A 23,154-nucleotide genomic window follows, 5' to 3' on the forward strand; every position below is an offset into this window, starting at 1 on the left:
CAGACATCATGACACTTCACTCCTAAATATTTTAGCATGTGCCTATTAAAAACAAGGACAATCTCCTCAGTAACCACAAACCATTATTATCCTCCAAATTTAAATATTGATTCAAGATCACGAGTAGGTAGTCCACATACAAACTGTCCAAATAAAGCCCTTTAGATCTTTGTGTGAGGATGTGTGTACAAGTACATGCACTTTTAACCCAGGATCTGACCAAAATCTGCACTTGGTTGTCATGTCTGTTTTAAAATCTAGAACAGTCCTCTGTTTTTTGTCTTTGATGACTTTAACATTCTTTTAAGAATCTAGGCCAGTTATCTTGCAGAAAGTCTAGTGGTATGTATGTATCTGATTATTTCCCATGCTTAGATTCAAGTTAAATATTTTTAGCAATATTTAACTACTAAGGTAAACTGTGTCCTTCCCATTGAGAGTCAAACAATGTCAGTTTCGTCTCATTATTGGTGATGAGAAGTTTAATTATTTGGATAAGAATGTCTGCCATTTTTTTCATCATAAAAATACTTACTCCTCTTTGTAAATAACAAAGAGATCCATGGAGTTTAAAATGTTGGGACTATGTGATTATTCTGTTCCTCAATAACAACCTCTAACCTAACAGTGTTGGTAGCCATTGCTGATTCTTGCCAATTGCTATAATGGAGGTTTTTAACAGCTCTTGAACAAAAGTTGTAAAATTCTGAGCCAACATTTGATCTTTTTACATAACATTTATAGTATCTAAACTAATTTTATTTTCTACCTGATCTACGACATTAAAAAAAAGTACTTGAGCCTGAGAGGCCAAGGCTATAGCAAGTTATGACCATGACTTCCAGCCTAGGCAACAGGGCAAGACCCTGTCTCCAAAAAATAAAAATAAAAATAAAGGGAGTTACCACCATACATACCTAGCTTCATCAGGATGAGTAACCCGTACAGAATCATTAGGTATATAGATCATATTTGTATCTTCGACCTTATAGATTGCATGACCTCCAATATCCGCCATCTTCCTCCTTTTAGTTATTAACACAATATAATACCCTTCTAAGAACCTGACAAAACCTATGCAACAAAAAAGAAAGAGAAAGATGCTTTATAAACTTAGTAATGGCTTTTAGATGCCTATTTAAAAGGCTAAAGATCTTCGATACATTTCTCACTTTATTATTTCTATGATTCACAGCCATACACATTTTCAGGTGTCTTAAAATTATTCTCTAAGAGTATCTATACTGACATTTATCTCACTTAAAAATATTACTCTAAACAAAGCCTAATCATGAGTGATCTCCCATTCACAATTGCTACGAGGAGAATAAAATACCTAGGACTACAACTTACAAGGGGTGTGAAAGACCTCTTCAAGGAGAACTACAAACCACTGCTCAAGGAAATAAGAGAGGACACAAACAAATGAAAAAACATTCTATGCTCATGGATAAGAAGAATCAATGTTGCGAAAATGGCCACACTGCCCAAAGTAATTTATAGATTCAATGCTATTCCCATCAAGCTACTATTGATTTTCTTTGCAGAATTAGAAAAAACTACTTTAAATTTCATATGGAACCAAAAAAAGGCCGTATAGCCAAGACACCAAGACAATCCTAAGCAAAAAGAACAAAGCTGGAGGCATCACACTACCTGACTTCAAACTATACTACAAGGCTACAGTAACCAAAACAGCATGGTACTGGTACCAAAACAAATATATAGACCAATGGAACAGAACAGAGCCCTCAGAAATAATACCACACATTTACAATCATCTGATTTTTTACAAACCTGACAAAAACAAGCAATGGGGAAAAGATTCCCCATTTAATAAATGGTGCTAGGAAAACTGGCTAGCTATATGCAGAAAACTGAAACTGGACCCCTTCCTTACACCTTACACAAAAATTAACTCAAGATGGATTAAAGACTTAAATGTAAAACCTAAGACCATAAAAACCCTAGAAGAAAACGTAGGCAATACTACTCAAGACATCGGCATGGACAAAGACTTCATGTCTAAAAACACCAAAAGTAATGGCAACAAAAGCCAAAATTGACAAATGGGATCTAATTAAACTAAAGAGTTTCTGCATAGCAAAAGAAACTATCATCAGAGTGAACAGGCAACCTACAGAATGGGAGAAAATTGTTACAATCTATCCATCCCACAAAGGGCTAATATTCAGAATCTACAAGGAACTTAAATTTACAAGAAAAAAACAACCCCATCAAAAAGTGGGCAAAGGATAAGAAAAGGCACTTCTCAAAAGAAGACATTTATGCGACCAACAAATATATGAAAAAAAGCTCATCATCACTTGTCATTAAAGAAATGCAAATCAAAACTACAATGAGATACCATCTCACACCAGTTAGAATGGCGATCATTTAAAAGTCAGGAAACAACAGATGCTGGAGAGGATGCAGAGAAACAGAAACGCTTTTACACTGCTGGTGGGAGTGTAAATTAGTTCAACCATTGTGGAAGACAGTGTGGTGATTCCTCAAGAACCTAGAACCAGAAATACCATTTGACCCAGCAATCCCATTACTGGGTATATACCCAAAGGATTATAAATCATCCTACTATAAAGACACATGCACACATATGTTTACTGCAGCACCATTTACAATAGCAAAAACTTGGAACCAACTCAAATGCTCATCAATGATAGACTGGAAAAAGAAAATGTGGCACATATACACCATGGAATACTATGCAGCCATAAAAAAGAATGAGTTCATGTCCTTTGCAGGGACATGGATGAAGCAGGAAACCATCATTCTCAGCAAACTAACACAGAAACAGAAAGCCAAATACCACATGTTCTCACTCATAAGTGGGAACTGAACAACAAGAACACATAGACACAGGGAGGGGAACATCACACACCAGGGCCTGTCGGGGGATGGGAGCAAGGGGAGGAAGAGCATTAGGACAAATACCTGATGCATGCGGGGCTTAAAACCTAGATGGTGGGTTGATAGGTACAGCAAACCACTATAGCACATGTATACCTATGTAAGAAACCTGCACATTCTGCACATGTATCCCAGAATTTAAAGTAAAAAAAGAAAAATTACTCTAAACAATTTAATTCATTCATTCCTTTTAGTCTCACTGCAAATAGGACAGAAGTGCCTTAAGCAAAAATGGATATAAGATTAAGAGGAGTTGTTGTTTCATGGGTACAGAGCTTTAGTTTTGCATAGATGAAAAAATTCTCAAGATCTGTTGCACAAGATGCATATAGTTAACACTGTTGTACTGTGCACTTAAAAATGATTGCGATGGCAAATTCTGTTTTTTACCAAAATTAAATACACACACACACAGATTATAAAAATGAAGAAGAAATTACAGTAAAGGAAATAATGTTTAAAAACATAGTAAGATGAGTCTAAGAATAAAAGTTGTACATAAGAATGAATCTTAAGATCCTATGTACTGTTCCCCACACTTGGCTCTCCATTTTCTAATAGATAATGCAAAGAGGAACACACATCCAATTATACCATGCACAGTGGCTGAAAGATAAAAACCAAACCACTACTTGGAGAAGCTACGGTAGTTCCAAGAACTGGGAGACAATTCCAGAGTGAATCCTCACAAAAAGGTATGTGCTGTAAAGAACAACCTCAGGAGAATTCTCCAGCAATGTCAAGGACACATTTCTCAATGCTGTTTCATATGCCAAGGCACATGATAAATGTCATTCTTTACAAACTAAAAGAATGCAGCAAGACACACAGCTGAATGGAGGTCTAATTTCATTTGAAGATAAAAATCTAAGTATCTCTGGTAACAGTTCCCCAAATGTGTTCTCCATGAAATACTAGTTAATGGAATCCCAGTGGGGAGAGGAGTGGCAGTGAGCAAATAATACTGGACTAAGAAACTTAAAACTCCTGAGAACCTTACAGTACTGTGCTAAAGTACACTGTGAATCTTGATGGGAGATAAAAACCAAGTGCCTTTCCAGATTCGTTTTTTCATGGAATCTCCTCCCGCCCCCTACCTTAAAACAACAACAACAACAAAAACCAATGGATATACGTTCTGAGGAACATATTTTGGGAAATATTGCCCAAAAGAACAAACTTCATGGACTCTTGATAATTAATGTCAAAAACCAATTTGAGCCAGCTTAAACTAAAAAAGGAATTTATATTAAGGATCCTGAAGCGATGCATGCCACACATGGGAAACTGTGACTGGGCCTCAGGAAAAGCCTAGTCAAGATGTGTCTCTGAACATCTACTCCATTCTTCTCTCTGTCCATAGACCAGGCTCCTCCACTTCTCTGGATCACGTAGTAGGAAACACAACTGCTGACAGCTCTGGGCTTTCCATCCAAAACCTTCACTGGAAAGAAGAGGACATTTTTATCAAGTTCAATTTCAGAATTCCTGGGAAAGAACTTGGATTGACCCAACTTGGGTCAGGTGTCCAGCCCAGGACCAATCAACTATGGCCAAAGAATAGAATCATGCAGCATTGGAAGCCATTTTATATGATAAGTAGGTGGCCTAGATGTGGCCGGGGGACATGGCTCCAGTTCCCTGGGAAGTGAATAGGTTGGGCAAAGAAAACAATACATCAAGTAAATTACATATCCTTCATGCAATCTTCCACAAGTATCATTTCTGATAGTTTAGTTGTTGTTTTTTTTTCATTAAGTTCTAGGGTACATGTGCACAACATGCAGGTTTGTTAGCATTAGGAGATATACCTAATGTAAATGACGATAGTTTCGTTTTTAAATGAATATTGGAGAGTTATAAATAGAGTTATATTTTATGTCAGATCATTAGAACATAGAGGTTCTATATTGGTGACTAAAGAAAGAGCCATATACATTAATGTTCAGCAGCATTATATTGTCAGCAACACACTAGTTGCCATACAATCTTGGTCAAAAACTTTCAGGTTCCCTGAACTTTGCTTTGGGAGTTAAAACTAACTTTCTTGGTGGTGGGGAAGAGGGGACACTTCTGAAATAGCAATGCAAGGAGTTCAGCAGACTCTTTCCTAGGAAAACAACCGTAACTAGTAAAAATAATAAAAACAAAGGAAAACATTAAAAGTTTCTGGAAACTGCCCAAAGGGCATACAGAAAGTGGAGAAACATCCAAGAAAATCTACTGAATCTTGGTAAGAACAGCAAGTCTGGGGCATTTGGATCACGGCCTGCTCCCCTTCCACACTGCCTCCCAGTTCAGTGTGACAGAATATCTGCTCTGGGCAGATGCAGCCAAGAAGACAGGGCTCCTTCCTTTCTCTCCAGCTCCCAGTCTAGGACCACAATTTCTGCTCAGGATGGGTAGGCCACCAGGTTTTCTCATCCCCACCAACTCTGTGTTGTAAAAGCTCTATTCCAGGCAAGCATGGCTAAGGTCCGGGCTCCTTCCTTCAACCGAGCACCGACTCACAGGGTGGAGGCTCTACTCCAGGCATGTCAGGCCAAGAACACAAGGTCCCATCCCTGCCCAGCTCACTGGCTCATAGGGCAAACTAGAAACAGTCATATACAGCTGTCTTCTCATCAGAAGCAATGAAAGCCAGAATGAAGAGGGATGACATAAAGTACTAATATATATATAAGTTCTAGTTCCAATAATATATATGTATATATAATATACATAATACATATATACACACATATATCCAGAAGAATATATATATAGTGTGTGTGTATACACACACACACACACACATATCCAGAAGAATCTTATATCTAGCTATCTTTCAAAACTAACTTTCTTACACATACATTCTCTCTCTCTGTGTGAGTATGTGTGTGTCCCTCTCTCTCAGTGTTATACTCTATGAAGTCTAAGCTAAGATCCGGTGCTCTGAATTTTTGCTCCAGAATTGGCAAATACCTATGATCTATGTCTTGTTATTGTCAGCTGATGAAAAAAGAACTACTAATTGAATACATTAACATGAATGAGTTGAAATCAATAATGGAAAGATGCCTCAAGAATCTTATCGGCCATGCTACTGAGAAAAAAATGCTATTAAAATAATGGAAAATATTTATATTTTAGAAATCCACAAAACACAAAGTGTTTTTTAAAAAAGGTTAGAGACTAGCCAAAAATGACCTCACTAAAGTTGAAGGGCACAGAATGGGAAAGAAAAAAAAAGCTGATGACAACCTCATTAACAGCAACTTAGGAAGTAGTCATCCTTTCAGAAATATAAAACTTACAAAAGTAAGCATTTCAGAAGCAGCACACACACAGAAAAACTGAAAAATGGAATGTAATTGGGATTAAATAATAAATATTTACAAGATAAATTAGTTTTCCTTTTATTCTTGCTGTATATTTATTTTTTAGATAAAATTTCTTACTAATAATAATTTCTCTCAACCTGCATTCCAATTGAATTTTAATTTTATGTTTTTAGCTCCAGGCTATTTATATCATTCTACACTTCCCTTTATAATTTGTGTAAGGGAAAGTAAATATACTTCACAAAAGAGACACTCTTCTTCTGGCACAAATGGCTTCAGTATATTATAAATGAGATTATTTTCCACTTCCTTTTTACTACCAATTAGAAATGACTCTCAACAATTAAAGGCTTTAGTTTGGCATAGACATCCACCAAGAATCAGCCTGTTCATCCCTTAAAACATGAGTTTAGTGCTATCCAAACTGTTCATTCCTCTAACATGATGAACACCAGAACAAGTTTCTTCATCTTCATTCTATGTACTTCTGACCCCAGATCAATTTCATTGAGTACTTTCCAGAAGACAAGATGATGGTCATCATGCAAAAGTGATTTCTCTCTCTCCAAAATAAAAAAGGTTGTGTCACTTGAGAGGGATGCCAAGCAAAATATATTAAAAAGGACAATATGAGAGAATGGGGTAGTATGCAATTCTGGTGGCCGGAGGGGACCCTCATCAGCCCACTAACAGGGAATAATGTAATATCCTGTTTGGGGGGTCACCATGCCAGCCAGCTATTATCTTGAAAGCCTCCAGTGAGAACAGCGCTCCAGCAGAGAAGGACGAAACCCCCCCCCAAGTACCCAATGCCTTTGTACAAGACAGCTCTCTGGAACCAATGTGACATCTCTACTATCAAATCATACTGCCCCCAACTAGTCTGAGACTCACACTTTGTTGGTGTTTTCACTGTTATCTTGGATCTGCAGTCTATTTGTAACGGTGTTGTTTTAAATAATAGCTTAGTCCATCACAGTCTACAGTACTGACACTTCTTATTTTGCCACTCCCTTTCAACATACTAGAGGCTTAGAAGAGTGTCGTCTGACAGATGACAGTGGCAGAAAAAGGACACGTACCTAAGGGCTATAAATGAAAAGGAGCTGGGATTATAACAAAATTGAGTAGTATGTATGGGCTATAGGTCATTCCATTCATGTGTCCTAGGACCACATAAAACAACTTAGTGATGGATGCTCATGATCCCATCCAGTGGTTTCCCAAACTTCCTGCTGGCTGTCAAATAACAAAGGGACAGGAATTGGCCAGGCAGCTACAGGACTGGAATAATCCGTTTATAGCAAGGAAAACCCTCTAGGTCAGTAATATTCAAAATATGGCCTAGGGACCAGTGCTGGTCCATGAGCTTGAGAATAAAAGGCCCATGAAAAGATAAGTAAACAAATTGAAAGGAAGGATTTAGAAACTTTAGAACAATTTAGATTGTCCCACAACATCTGTGTGCATGATCAATGAACCTGCCCTCACACAGGGCATAGACTAGTTTGGATAGTACTAAACTCGTATTTTAAGTCACATGTGGTGTTGGAGTGCAACATGTGATATATGTGAGAGAGGGGGAGAAAAATAGTCCTTTATTACAGATCGTAGAGAAGTATTGTTCTAGATTCTCATGACATGTGTACTAAATAAACCATGACAACAACCCAAAACATTCCAACAAAAATATTTTCCACAGATTCAGCGTGTTCAAAAAGTTAGTGAAGAAAATATTTTAGCTACAGAATAGAACACAACCATTCTAGTCATTTCACAAATGTATTATTTTGACAACTAGACTACACACTTTTCAAAGTATTTTGTGTTAATAATTTCAGTATTCAGTACATTTCTAAGCTTGTACTAGAAAAATCATAGACTTTTATTACTCCCTGTTGACTTTTCACTGATTCTTAACTTTATTTACATGACTGAAGTAGGATACATAAGGCACATTTCCATAAAAATACTAAATGTTTACCAGTACATTACTGTCTTACTTTACTTGCAGGTTAACCTTACGGAGACTTCACCATACATGCACAGTCTCAAAGCTAAAAGGGCTCTAAGTTCAACAGAAATAGCTAAGAATGTCACCTTTAAAAGAAACATGGAGACACCTTCAGCCCTCACCCAGAGTTTATTAATCAAAACTTGTGTGTAAAGTAAACATCTGGCTACAAACTTGGTTATCACTTGATTCAAAGGAAAGTTCTAGTTTTACAAGCTTGGTTATCAATAGATTAAAAATGAGGCAAAGAATATGCTAAAAGCAAACATGTCAAGAACAATAAAAGGTGACCGAAGTATCATAAGAAAAAAACAGTCCAGCAGTCTAGAGGCCATTTAACGTAAAGTCAAACAGCCCAATACAACTCTGGAATACCCAACGACAGCTATTTTTAAACACAGTTCAGGCTGAGCACAGTGGCTTATGCCTGTGATCCTAACACTTTGAGAGGCCAAGGCAGGAGGATTGCTTGTGCCCAGCAGTTTGAGGCTAGCCTGGAAAACACAGTGAGACCCCCACCTCTTAAAAAAAAAAAAAAGAAAAGAAAAAAAATTAGCTCGGCATGGTGGCATATGCCTGTAGTCCCAGCTACTCAGGAGCCTGAGGCAGGTAGATCACTTGAGACCAGGAGGTAGAGATTGCAGCGAGCTATTATTCGCCACTGTACTCCAGCCTAGGTGACAGAGCGAGGTCCCGCCTAAAAAAAAAAAAAAAACAACACACATACAGACACAAACACACAAAACAAAACCCACACAGTTCAATAAGTGATTTTCACTTCACTACATTTAATCATCAAGAAAACTTCAATTTTGAATAATAAAATCTGGCCAATAAGGCATTCAACAGTATATACTTAGGAAATGCCTATCAAAAAAGTTGTGGTCAGGCGCAGTGACTCACATCAGCAATCCCAGCACTTTGGGAGGCTGAGACAGGCAGATTGCTTGAGGCCAGGAGCTTGAGATCAGCCTGGCCAACATGGCGAAACCCCATCTCTACAAAAAATGCAATAATCAGCTTGGCATGGTGGTGTGTACCGGTAATCCCAGCTACTCAGGAGGCTGAGGCACAAGAATGGCTTGAACTCGGGAGATGGAGGTTGCAGTTAGCCAAGATCATGCCACTGCATTCCAGCCTGGGTGACACCGCAAGGCTCTGTCTCAAAAAAAAAAAAAGTTGTAATAAAGTATCAACATTTAAGGGAACAAGCTTAAACTATTATGTAACTATTATTTAAATTAGAGTCTACCATATTAAAACACATTTTATTTACAGTATTTTTTCTTAAATTTAAAATATAAGCAGGACTGAAAGTGGAATTTAACATATTGGCATGTATGGCATTTAAACACATGAACTCACATGACACATACAGACATACATATTCCCACAAACACTCATTCATTCAACATGTAACCTCAAGGGCCTTCTCAAGACTGAGCAGAAGGCATAGAAAAGGGGCTAGGCCTGAGAAGAAGAAACCAGTCATGTTATACTACTCTTTACCTTCCCCAGCAGCCACCTAACACACAAAAAGAGCCTAAAGAGAGCAATGAGAGCAATCTTAGAAAAGCAAACTCCAAGGATGGCAGAATATAATCAAAGTTTTCAGAGACATAAAGTCGCAAAACAGAAAGTGCTAATCAGAAGACCCAAAATAAGAATCTGAACACATACAGTATAGTCAAGTCCACATTAATTTTGTTAATATCTATAGAAACCACTGATATGGTTTGCATTTGTGTCTTCACAAAAACTTCATGTTCCGTTGTAATCCTCCATTGTTGGAGGTGGGCCCTGGTTGGAGGTACCTGGCTCCTGGGGGTGGATCCTTCATGAAGTTTACAACCACGCTTTTGATGCTATTCTCGTGATACAGCGTTCTCATGAGATCTGGTTGCTTAAAAGTGTGTGGCACCTCCCCCACCCTTCCTTAATTAAGCTCCAGTCATGTAAGACACACCTGCTGCACCTTCGCCTTCTGGCATAATTGTAAGTTTCCTGGGGCCTCCTGGAAGCAGAAGCTGCTATGCTTCCTGGACAGCCTGCAGAACCATGAGCCAATTAAGCCTCTTTTCTTTATAAATTACCCAGTCTCAGGTATTTCTTTATAGCAATGCGAGAACGAACCAACACAACCACTTAATATTACATACAATCCAGTAGGTTTAAGAAACACAGAGATAATTTCCTAAGTGTTTATAGACAAAAAGACTCAAAATAAGGTGCTGGCAGCAGTGATGCTAAAATACAATAGCCCCCTGCTCTGGCTTTCAAAGCCTGAAGCAATCTGGCCTCACCTGACTACTCCCCAGCATTCCCAGCACCTGTGGGTACCTTCATGAATGTCCCTCTGCTGTCACCCTTACTGGAGTTCCCTCTTTTCTTCTCTGCATTATCCATACCTTGCTCCTCCTTCAAGGTACAGCTCAAGTCTCATCTACTATGGGAAATCTTCCCTGGCCATTCCAGGTCCAAGTAATTTACCTCTTCTGTGATCTCCAACACCAATGAATTCATGCTACACAGCTTGGCTCTTACTTATAATCTTAGTTGTTTTATGTACACTGGATTTTGTCCTCTGCCACAGATCAATCAGGGACAAACCCATAGTACAGTAAAGATAGGTTTATTGATACACCACAAGGAGGGACAATGCATATCAGAGAAACCATGGACCATCTTGCTAAACGAGTTATTAACGAATTGGGGGAAAGGTGGAGCTTAGGTAAAATTTAAATGAAGAGGCTCAAATCGAAGCAAGGTGATACTTAAAGAGATCAATATCACATTTGGACTATGAAGTAGACCAAGGGTCCTGTTTCATTGAAAACAACAGAACCATCATAACTATGGACTACTGCGTTCAGAAACCTTGTATTTGAAGCTCTGCACCTGAGTTGGTAAACCAAAGCAGCTTCTCTGTGTCACAGTGACTTGGGTTGTCCAAGTAAATGTGGGATGCTTTTATCTTACTAACACAATTTCAAACAGTGGAGTTTCTGATGGTCTGTGATTTTAGAAACCAAAGTTTCTCAGTGAGTGAAAAAAATAAAAAAAAAAAAATAATAAAAAAAAAAAAGCTGTCATCCAAAGAAGGGGGTTATGGCATTTTATAACTATAGACTAACCTTAGGAGAAATTCCCATTAATTTTAAATCCGGTTTTATGTGATTTGTTACTCCAGCTGATGAATGGCAGGGTGGATGTTTACAGTCCAAGCTAATTTTCACTTTTTCATTCACCAACGAGCCAGACAGCAACCTCCTCAAAGGCCAAAAACATTTTTATATTTGTTTGTATCCTAAATAAAACCTAGCAGTGCTAAGTGCATAAGCAGATGCTATAGAAGTGCTGTTTGTTATCTGATGGATGGATAATAAAGTTTTAAATAACCAAAGCTACAGGTAATTATAATTTTAAAGCTTGATAGCCTTATAAACTCCTTTAAGTAGTCTATGTAGAGAAAACAAAAACAAAAAACAAAAGATTGTAAGAAGGGGGTAGATTTCTTACCCACAACACCAAAAGCTGAAACCGCTCGAAATAAGCCCGAGGATCCTTTCTGTCCCATCTTTGTTCTATTTCCAAGATCCAAGCGGCCAAGAAGTTCCCTTACTTCTTGTTGAGTATAGACATGCTAAAAACAAGCACATTTACTCTGTAAGGTTGTGCTTAGACTGGAGATTATTTATTATTTGTGCCTGAAAGTTAAAAGTTACCTACAAGCATCATCAGCTATTTCATACAGAAGTATATAATAGTACACAAGTAAGCTACAATTTTAAGAAGCTAACAAGTTCTTTAACATTAGCAATTAAGATTGGTTATTGGATCATGCTGCTATACTAAAAAAAAACCGTCCAAACCTTATACTCTAAACCAGAGATGCAGAGATTTAAGGGATCTACAGGTAAATTTCAAGAGTCCATGAATCCCTTAAAACTGTATGTAAAATTCTGAGTAAATGTGCATCTTTATGAGAAGGCCCACAGATTTTCTTAGCATTTCAAAGGGCTCCGTGACCAATTGCTCCCATCTCCAAATAAAGCCAAGAACCATTACATTACATTGTTTAAAACGTTCAGACAGGTGTGGGCAGAATGGACCCCAGGAGTAGCATGGGAAATCATAAAAAGAATTTATCTAAAATTATTACAACACAGAAAATAGTTTTGTTACAAGTAGCTTAGTGAAAATGGATTCCAAACTGTAGTTACTACATATCTGAGAAACCAGGAATCTTTATGGATTCAGAAATATTCACAGACAGGAATTTCAATACAAAATGTAACTTAAGTTCTTTTGTGTGAAAAAGTTAAACTTAACTGTTCAAACCACCATATAGTATTTCACTTTTGACTAACAGCTTCAGGTTTTTGTGCCACCTGAATTCCAGCCTCTGTATTCTTGACTCTGGATAATCTAACCTCTGGATAAGAACAGCTTAACATTTCCTTAGTGTATAGCAAATCGTCAGAAAAGGTCCTAGAGCTGATTTTTAGGAGCAAAATAAAGTCTGTAGCATAGAAGTCTTCCCTGACTTCAAGTAGCTTGATATTAAAGAACCACAATAGATCATCTCTTTGGCAGATGCAATATTAAGTTACATTGAATCCTTAAAATGTCAGCTCTTTAAGAAACAATACTCATTATCTTACCCTAAGAGTGTGTTTTTGAAAACAAGTCAAAACGAGGGGCGAAGTATAATTCTGGCATACTTCTTGACACCAGTGATTTCTAGAAATCAGATTGGAGATTCAAATTCTAGCCAACCAAGAAAAATAACTGAAACCTTTAGATTTATGATAAAAATAATATACCACTAAAAGCTGTAAGGATATTTCATATCCTTTAAACAACAGGTATGAAAGGTTTTTTGTAGTCAGGTTTGGAGGATACTTACCCTGTCATCAATTATGACCAAATCTTTTGGTTCTGTTCTATCAATCTTCAAGACACGATATTTCGTTTCTGCATTATTGCTCCCAACTAGGAAGTATCTCTATAAATAAAAAGGAATGTCATTAGTTTATCAAGGCATTTTGCGCTATACACATTTTATACCACTTCAGTTTTTGAAATTAAATACATTAATAAAGTCAGGTTACTTTTTAAAGAAATATTTCTGTTATGTATAACCGGCAGATTAAAGGAAAGCTGACTCCAAAAGGCCAATTTTAAAATTAAAATATTCCTAGTGGTTTCATGATAAAGATCAGTCTGATGTCTGAAATGTGCCCAGTAACCAGGTCAGATGAATTCAATTGTCATAAATTTAGAGATTAATCTAACTGATTAGAGGCTGATGTTTAAGCTTTACCAGGAAGAAGCTCTGGTAAAAACTCTAAAGCTCAACATGTAATTAGGAATGCTTAGACAATTATAGCTACTAAAGTACTGACAGCTTATCAAAGAACTACTTACAAATGTTCAAAAATGTCTGATAATGTCTTTAATACAGCAACTATAAAATCTACCCCAGAGTCCCATAAATGATTAAAATGGTTGTCCTTCCCAAATGACCTTTTACACATAAGCTACAAGAAATTATTATTATTCTTTCTTTCCTAAAACAGTTCCTTGGAGCATTCCGACTAAACACAATCACATTAGTCTTATTAAATGAATACTGGAGAGGTGCTGGGCGAGATGGCTGCCTAGAGGCAGCCGGGCAGAACAGCTGTCACGGAGGGGCCAGGACAACCGGAGCACTCCTAACAGATCTGCAGAGGGAAGGCACTGAGAGTGGTGGCAGGAAGACACAGAAGTTAGGCTGAAGAGGGAGGAAGTTGGGAACGCTGCATGGGACCACCATGCACCGGCATTTGTTCCTGGCCCCCAGTGACTCTGGGGGAATGGGTGAGTTGAACTGGTGAGGAGAAACTTATTCTCGCCAAGGCCTCTGGAATCCTGACAGAGGGAGGACTCCCTGAGCACCACAGACACTCGAGTTGGCAGGGAAAGCTACTTAGAGAAGTGGTAGGGGCAACACGCTGGCTGATGCAGAGCCCAAAGGGTTTGGTATGGGAGCGTTTGTAGTGGAGCCCAGCCAGGCACACTCATCCCGCCAGGGTTGACTTGTTCCCATAGGAGACTTTAGCCGTACGGGAACTGTCAGACCTGAACTCTGAAGGGCGCTCTTGCCCATCGGACTGGACAGTCGACCGGAGAACCCCTTGGTCTGCTGACTTCTCTCCCAGGGCCCCAGTCCTGCTTGCAGGGCAGCCTCAGGTGCCCTAGGGGCCTGCATCAGAGTCCCTGTGCTGGTAGACTGGTACCTGACTGGTGAAGAGCTCTAGTGGGGTGGCCCCCATGGCCACCCAGCAGCCTACGCTCTCCCTCCCTCCACTGCAGCTTCCCCCAGGCTCACCACCACTTCCAACACCACTTTGCCAACATGTGTGTGCGCGGACGGGTTTTGTCTTCCTTGCCCTACCAGTGCACGTGTGTGCATGCATGTACCCTGTCCTGCCACTGCTGCAGTTGGGGGTGCAATCCACCTCCCTCCTTCAGCTGCACTGCCACTGCAGCTGAAGCCTTGGTGGGCCAGAGCCAGCCTGCCCCGTCCTCATCCCACCCCTGTGCCAATGCTGCCATGGGAGTGAAACTAGGCACAGAGACCAGTGGACCCTCCCCAACCCTCAGTGACCACAATCGCCTTCAGCACACAGAGAGTGTATATAGACCTGCATCTACCAGTGCCCTGCCCCTGTGCTAACAGGATCACCATGATGACTACATGCACACCAGCAGGGCCTCCCCCACCTCCTGAGCCATGCTGCCTCTGCTGCTGCTGTGAATGCCCACATAGAGGCAGGCACCTGCTGGCACCCTGCTACAGCCACCATGCTTTTGCTGCCACTGGCACATGTGAATGAGAAAAGATCCCACTGCCACCACACCATGAAATGCTTTGGCTGACACCACCTATCAAAGTGTAGTGACCAGCACTCACTACACGTTGGCACCCTCAGCACATTGGATACCTAACCTCAAGGAGCCAGAGAACAAAGTCAGAGCCCAATGCAAGTATTCCAGAATTAGAGCACACAGTCCAGGAGTTGGCAGCTGAATATTGGCCCCCTATAATCTTCCAGAAACAAAACCTGTCAACTGAATCCACCTTATCCCACAATCGAACCCTTAAGGTCATCAAATAGGATAAAAGAAAAAAAAAGCCATACAAAGGTCAACAGCTTCAAAGACTGAAGAAACATTAGCCCACAAAGGTGAGAAAGAACCAGCGCAAGAACTCTGACAACTCAAAAAGCCAGAAGTGCCTTTTTTCCTCCAAAGGACTGCACTGTTTCTCTAGCAAGGGTTCTGAGACGGCTGACATGACAGAAATAGAATTCAGAATAGGAATAGAAATGAAGTTCATTGAACTACAGGAATATGTTAAAACCCAATCCAAGGAAGCTAAAAATCATGATAAAACATGACAGACAAAATAGCCAGCATAGAGAAGAACATAACTGACCTGATAGAGCTGAAAAATATACTACAAGAATTTCATAATGCAATCACAAGTACTAATAGCAGAACAGACCAACAGAGGAAAGAATCTCAGAGCTTGAAGACTGGCTTTCTGAAATAAGACAAGAATGGAGAAAAAAAGAATGAAGAGGTATGAACAAACCCTCCGAGTAATATGGGATTACGTAAAGAGACTGACTCTACAACTCACTGGTATACCAGAAAGAGAACAGAACCAACTTGGAAAACATATTTCCGGATATCATCCATGAGAAATTCCCCAACCTATCTAAAGAAGCCAACATTCAAATTAAAGAAATGCAGAGAACCCCAGTCAGATACTTCACTAGAAGATCATCCCCAAGGCACATTATCATCATATTCTCCAAGGTCAAACAAAAGAAACAATATTAAAGGCAGCTAAAGAGAAAGGTCAGGTGACCTAAAAAGGGAAGCCCATCAGACTAATGGTAGACCTCTCAGCTGAAACCCTAAAAGCCAGAAAAGATTGGGGGCCAATATTCACCTTCTTGAAGAAAATAATTTCCAACCCAGAATTTCATATGCAGCCAAACTAAGCTTCACAAGCAAAGGAGAAATAACATCCTTTTCAGATAAACATGCTGTGGGAATTTGTTACCACCAGAACTGCCTTGCAAGAGCTCCTGAAGGAATCACTAAATATGGAAAGGAAAGGCCATTCCCAGCCAACTACAAAAACACTCAAGTGACACTATAAAGCAACCACATAAACAAGTCTGCAAAATGACCAGCTAACATCCGGATGATAGGTTCACACATACCAATTCTAACTTTGAATGCAAATGGACTAAATACCCCATTTAAAAAACACACAGTGGCAAACTGGATAAAGGACTAAGACCCATGAGTATGCTGTCTTCAAGAGACCCATCTTACATGCAATAAAACACATAGGCTCAAAATAAAGGGACAAAGTAAAATCTATCAAGCAAACAGGAAACAGAAAAGAGCAGGGGTTGCAATTCTAGTGTCTGACTAAACAGACTGTAAACCAACAAAGAGTTTTAAAAAAAGACAAAGAAGGGCACTACATAATGGTAAAGGGTTCAATTCAACAAGAAGATACAACTAATATATATATGCAGCCAACACAGGAACACTCAGATTAATAAAGCAAGCTTTTAGAGACCTTCAAAGAGACTTAGACTCCCACACACTAATAGTGGGAGACTTTAACACCACATTGACAATAGTAGACAGATCATCAAGACAAAATGAACAGGATACTCAAAATCAGAGCTGAACTGAAGGAGACTGAGACACGAAAAACTGTTCAAAAGGTCAACGAATCTAGCAGCTGTTTTTTTTTTTTTTTAAACTAATAAAACATATAGACTGGAAGCTAGACTAGTAAAGAAAAGAGAGAAGATTCAAACAAACACAATCAGAAGCAACAAGGGGGATATTAACGCTGACCCCACAGAAATACTAACAACTATCAGAGAATAGTATGAACACCTCTATTCACATACACTAGAAAATCTAGAAGAAATGGATAAATTCCTGGACACATACACTGTCCCATGACTGAACCAGGAAGAAACTCAATCCCTGAACAGACCAGTAATGAGCTCTGAAATTGAGGCAGTAATTAGCCTACAAGAAGAAAAAAAAAAAAAAAAAAAAAAACCCAGGTCCAGACGGATTCCAAGCTGAATTCTAGAAGACGTACAAAGAAGAACTAGTACCATTTCTACTGAAACTATTCCCAAAAAACTGAGGAGGAGGGGCTCCTCCCTAACTCATTCTATGAGGCCAGCATCATCCTGATACCAAAACCTGGCAGAGATACAACAAAAAAAGAAAACTTCAGGCCAATATCCTTGATGTACAGCAATGCAAAAATCCTCCACAAAATACTGGCAAATTGAATCCAGCAGCACATCAAAAAGCATATCCACTATGATAAAGTAGGCTTTATCCCTGGGATGCAAGGTTCAACGTATGCAAATCAATAAATGTGACTCGCCATATAAACAGAACTAAAGACAAAAATCACATGATTATCTCAATAGATGCAGATGCTTTCAATAAAATTCAATATCCATTCATGTTAAAAACTCAATAAACTAGGTATTGAAGGAACATACCTCAAAATAATAAAAACAATATATGACAAACCCACAGCCAACATCATACCAAATGTGCAACAGCTGGAAGCATTCCCCTTGAAAACTGGCACAAAACAAGGATGTCTTCTCTCAACACTCCTATTCAACACAGTATTGCAAGTTCTGGTCAGGGCAATCAGGCAAGAGAAAGAAATAAAAGGTATCCAAATAGGAAGAGAGGAAGTCAAACTATCCCTTTTCGCAGATAACATGATTCTATTTCTAGAAAACCCAATAGTCTCAGCCCAAAGGTTCTTAAGCTGATAAACAACTTCAGTAAAGTCTAAGAACACAAAATCAACGTGCAAAAATCACTAGCATTCCTATACACCAACAACAGTCAAACTGAGAGCCAAATCAGGAACAAACTCCCATTCACAATTGTCACAAAAAAGAATAAAACACCTAGGAATACAGCTAACTATGGAGGTGAAAGATCTCTACAAGAACTACAAACCACTGCTCAAAGAAATCAGAGATGACACAAATAAATGGAAAAACATTCCATGTTCGTGGATAGGAAGAATCAATATTGTGAAAATGGCCATACTGCCCAAAGCAATTTACAGATTTGATGTTATTCCTATTAAATTACCACTGACATTTTTCACAGAACTAGAAAAAACTATATTAAAATTCATATGGAACCAATAAAGAGCCCAAATAGCCAACACAATCCTCAGCAATAAGAACAAAGCTGGAGGCATTATGCTACCCAACTTCAAACTATACTACAGGGCTACAGAAACCAAAACAGCATAGTACTGGTACAAAAACAGATACACAGACCAATAGAACAGAATAGAGAACCCAGAAATAAGGCCACATGTCTACAACTATCTAGTCTTTGACAAACCTTACTGAAACAAGTAATGGGGAAAGGATTCCCTATTCAATAAGTGATCCTGGGAGAACTGGCTAGCCATATGCAGAAGATTGAAACCGGACTCCTTCCTTATACCACATACAAAAATTAACTCAAGATGGATTAATGTCTTAAATGTAAAACTCAAAAGTATAAAAACTCTGGAAGATAATATAGGCAATACCATTCAGGACATAGGCACAGGCAAAGATTTCATAATGAAGATCCAAAAGCTATTGCAGCAAAAGCAAAAAATGACAAATGGGATCTAATTAAACTAAAGAGCTTCTGCACAGCAAAACAAACTATCAAGAGACTAAACAGACAACTTACAGAATAGGAGAAAATTTTTGCAAACTATACATCTGACAAAGATCTAATATCCAGCATCTGTGAGGGACTTAAACAAATTTACAAGAAAAAAAACCATTAAAAAGTGGGCAAAGCACATGAAGAGACACTTTTTAAAAGAAGACATACATGCAGCCAAAAATCATATGAAAAAAATCTCTGCATCACTGATTATTAGAGAAATGCAAATCAAAACCACAATGAAAGACCATCTCACACCAGTCAGAATGGCTATTACTAAAAAGTCAAAAGAAAACAACAGATGCTGGAAAGGTTTCAGAGAAAAAGGAACACTTATACACCGTTAGTGGGAGTGTATATTAGTTGAACCATTGTGGAAGACAGTGTGGCAATTCCTCTAAGACCTAAACAGAACTATCATTTGGCCCAGCAATCCCATTACTGGGGATACACCCAAAGGAATAGAAGTCGTTCTATTATAAAGACACATGCACACGTATGTTCACTGTAGTACTATTCACAATAGCAAAGACATGGATTCAACCTAAATGCCCATCAGTGATAGACTGGATAAAGAAAACATGGTACATATATACCATGGAATACTATGCAGCCATAAAAAAGTCCTTTGCAGGAACATGGGTGGAGCTGGAGGCCATTATCCTTGGCAAACGAATGCAAAAACAAAAAACCAAATACTGCATGTTCTCACTTACAAGTACATGGACACACAGAGGGAAGCAACAGACATCGGGGTCTTTTGGAGGGTAAAGGATGGGAGGAGGGAGAGGATCAGGAAAAATAACTAATGAGTACTAGGCTTAATACCTGCATGACAAAATAATCTGCACAACAAACCCCATGACACAGGTTTACCTACATAACAAACCTGCACGTGTACCCCAAACTTAAAAGTAAAAAAAAAAAGAATATTGAGAATGAAAAGAATAATCAAAATATACAAAAATACTGTATTTAAATGAAAATGCTTCTAAGAAAAACTGAAATTATTCTAAAATTATATCTAAAAAATAAGTACAACTTCATTAGCAAAAACAGAGATATTTTGCTTCAAAAAGTCCTTTAAAAAGTGACACTTCTTAAACATTGCAAAAATTGAGAAAACACTGCCACAATCAACTCACATTGTGCCATTTACTATTGGACATATAAGGTGTAGATACACAAAGCAACTAAATAACAAATAAGTTTTTCGATATTAAAGGCCAAAATGAAGCATGTAGACCACAGGAAATCAGTGCAGGAAAGATTAATGTGATGAGAAAATGTCAGACGAGTTGAGAAAAACTCGTCTGACGAGTTGGGTCTAGAATTGAACCTTCAAGAATGGATAGAAGAGACTATAGATGAGAAAAATGTCAGACAAGTTGGGTCTAGAATCGAACCTTCAAGAATGGATAACACTTTAAAAGGTAAGATACTACTGTATATTAGAACATGAACACTTGGATATACTGTTTTAACTTTAAATCTGTAGAAATAGATGGCATTTTTACTATTAAGTATATATATATGTGTGTGATATGTGTTTATAAAGTTCTGATTTACTGATAGGTTATGAAGAGCAAAACAATCTGTTAAAAATGATAAGTTAGCCTGATCTCAAGAGGAAAACTAGTCAAGAAATTCAATCTCGCATCTCCTAGGAGAGGTACAGTCTAGATGACATTATGAGTTATAATGAGGTAGAAATAAAGAAATTATAATAAAAATTAGTACACTAAGTTGGGACATCCAGTGACAGGATTCGATGTACTGGGGGCACAGTTAGACAAGCAAACAGAAAGAGAAAGGAAGTCAAAGAATCTCAGCCAGGCTTCAGCTAATTCCTGTCCCTGACACCCTACCCACCACTGAGAGGAGAGGGGGTAACCAATCTAACAACATTCACCTAAGAAGAATGATTTGTAAACTATATGTGCTTTTTAGAACAGGGAGCCCTTCTTGAGGACTTAAAAAATGGCTTCGAGGAGAGGAAACAGCAAGTGCAAAGACCTGAAAAGGGAAGAAGCCTGGCATGTTTGTTACAGGCACAAGAATAAGCGAGCAAATGTTCGTTCACAAAGCACCTAACACAGTGACTACAGCGGTCAGCACAAAGAAGCCACTCAATAAGTGTTAGTTCCTTTTCTTTCCTTCACTTTGTGAGAAGTCAGTGAGACTATGCCATTGTATTTGAGGAAAAAGACAAATGCCAGAGGAAAACAGAGAGTTAGCCCAAAGGGAGGAAAGCATGTTTAGGACCAGAATGGACCCACAATGAGAGAATGCACCAATCTGTTAGTAGTCAGTCTATGTCCTCAGGAGGGAAGAGCATGCAAACTGACAACCATGAATAGCATGCTTTAACAGAGGTATGAACTGGATGCCATGAGAACACAGGAAAGGCACTTGACTTATCTGGGGATGGTCAGAGCAGGCTGGTGTAGTCCTGATGCTGAGTTTGGCCTTGAAGAACCTCTAAGCAGGACTTTGTGCACTGAGCCAAGACAGGGCCAGTGAACCATCCACGTCCACCTGCACCAATCCCTACTCATCACCTGTTCTCCCCAAGCACTTTTGTTTCTATCTAAACGTAGTATTTACTTCTGAAAGTCTTGTCTAAAATTATTTGGGGCTTGTCTGCCCCCTACTATAAGCACCTCAGGAGACTGGGGCTAACTCTTTAACCTCTGGATTTTAATTCCCTAGTCTAGTAGCACAATATGGTACCTCAGGCACTGGCTAAGTGTTAGGTGAAAGAACAGCTATGTACCACAGAGTAATCATTTCATTTGCTGGGTAATTTTCTAAGACATTTACACTAACCCATCTTTTCTGGGTAAGCACATAGAAAAATGGCTCTTAAGTCAACCACTCAGTAAGGAGGCACATCCTAGGTTTAAAAGAGGTAAAATCTCTAAATGAAATTCCCTAGAATTTTATTTTTTAATTTAACTTTTATTTTAGGTTTGGGGGTATGTATATGTGAAGGTTTGCTACATAGGTAAACTTGTGTTACAGGGGTTTGTTGTACAGAATTTTAATAAATCCTACGAAACCTAAAGATTAATTGCAATGGGATTATACTTTGGCAGTCTGTGATTTTAAAAACAGATATAAATCCTGACATGCTCATGGGCAAATGCATTATTGGACTTCGAAACACACACTTAGGAAGGCAGATCTGTACCTCCCATATCCAGATTCTTCCAAAGAATCCATGAATCAGACAAAGGCTAAAACCCACAGAATCTGGAAATAGATTAGAGTGGAGGGAAAGAAATGGGGAGCACTATAACTACCCGCATTCTCTCTCTTCTCAAATAGTCTAAGAATCCTAAAAATGTTTTGTGCAGAGAACAGCGACCTCACGTGGAGCCAGTTATGTGGGAAAGAAAACCCCTGCATTTCAGCGGGCCTGTTGTAGACCGCGGAATCCTTGCCTGCACTGCCCTCTGGTGGGCAGCTGACCATCCACTTTCACACCAATTTTTTAAGTGGTAACTTCCAGAAGGGCCTTGTTTCTACTTGTTCTTATTTCCTTCCTGTTGAATACATCAACTCTGTATATCCTCAGCCTTTATTACATTTAATAGTATGTCTCAAAATGGACCTCAGCATTTTGGGGATTCAAAATTTCCCTAAAGTTTCCCTCCATTAAAGTTTTCTCCACTGTTGATTTTTTCCCCAATTTTTAATTTAAAAAAATTTTCAAAGACAACAGAACAGTACAACGAACACCCATATACCCTTCATTTAGATTCACCAACTGATAATATTTTGTTGCATTTGTTTTCTCCCTCCCCCACTCCTGATAGATGCTTTCTTCCTCTGAACCTCTGAAAATGAGTTGCAGGTATCATCACACATAATCATAATATCGATACAATATTACGTATGTACAATTTATATTCCAATTTTCCCCACATCTCTCTATAATATCCTCTATAGCTGGATTTTTAAAAGCCAGAATCTAATCAAGGACCATGTATTACATATCTTTATGTAAAGATATGTTACATCTTTTTAAATCTTTTAATCTAGAATAGTCCATCAGGCTTTGTTTTTCAT

The 23,154-nt window shown here is 38.6% G+C and overlaps 1 protein-coding gene across 2 annotated transcripts in view; it reads right to left on the bottom strand.

The window, feature by feature from the left end:
* FIG4 (FIG4 phosphoinositide 5-phosphatase) overlaps positions 1-23,154 on the bottom strand; it is a 130,641-nt gene that overhangs the window by 93,154 nt on the left and 14,333 nt on the right. The window contains exons 2-4 of one of the 2 annotated variants that reach the window (XM_050786824.1): positions 13,178-13,276; positions 11,788-11,911; positions 918-1,074 (exon numbers count right to left, since the gene is read on the bottom strand). In XM_050786824.1, the coding sequence (XP_050642781.1) occupies positions 918-1,074; positions 11,788-11,911; positions 13,178-13,276 (380 nt within the window). Of the gene's footprint in view, positions 1-917; positions 1,075-2,456; positions 4,376-11,787; positions 11,912-13,177; positions 13,277-23,154 lie in introns of those variants that run through there. The other variant, XM_050786825.1, reaches the window with a different exon arrangement.

Source organism: Macaca thibetana, chromosome 4, assembly GCF_024542745.1.
Source record: "Macaca thibetana thibetana isolate TM-01 chromosome 4, ASM2454274v1, whole genome shotgun sequence".
In the NCBI taxonomy this organism is placed as follows: domain Eukaryota; kingdom Metazoa; phylum Chordata; class Mammalia; order Primates; family Cercopithecidae; genus Macaca; species Macaca thibetana.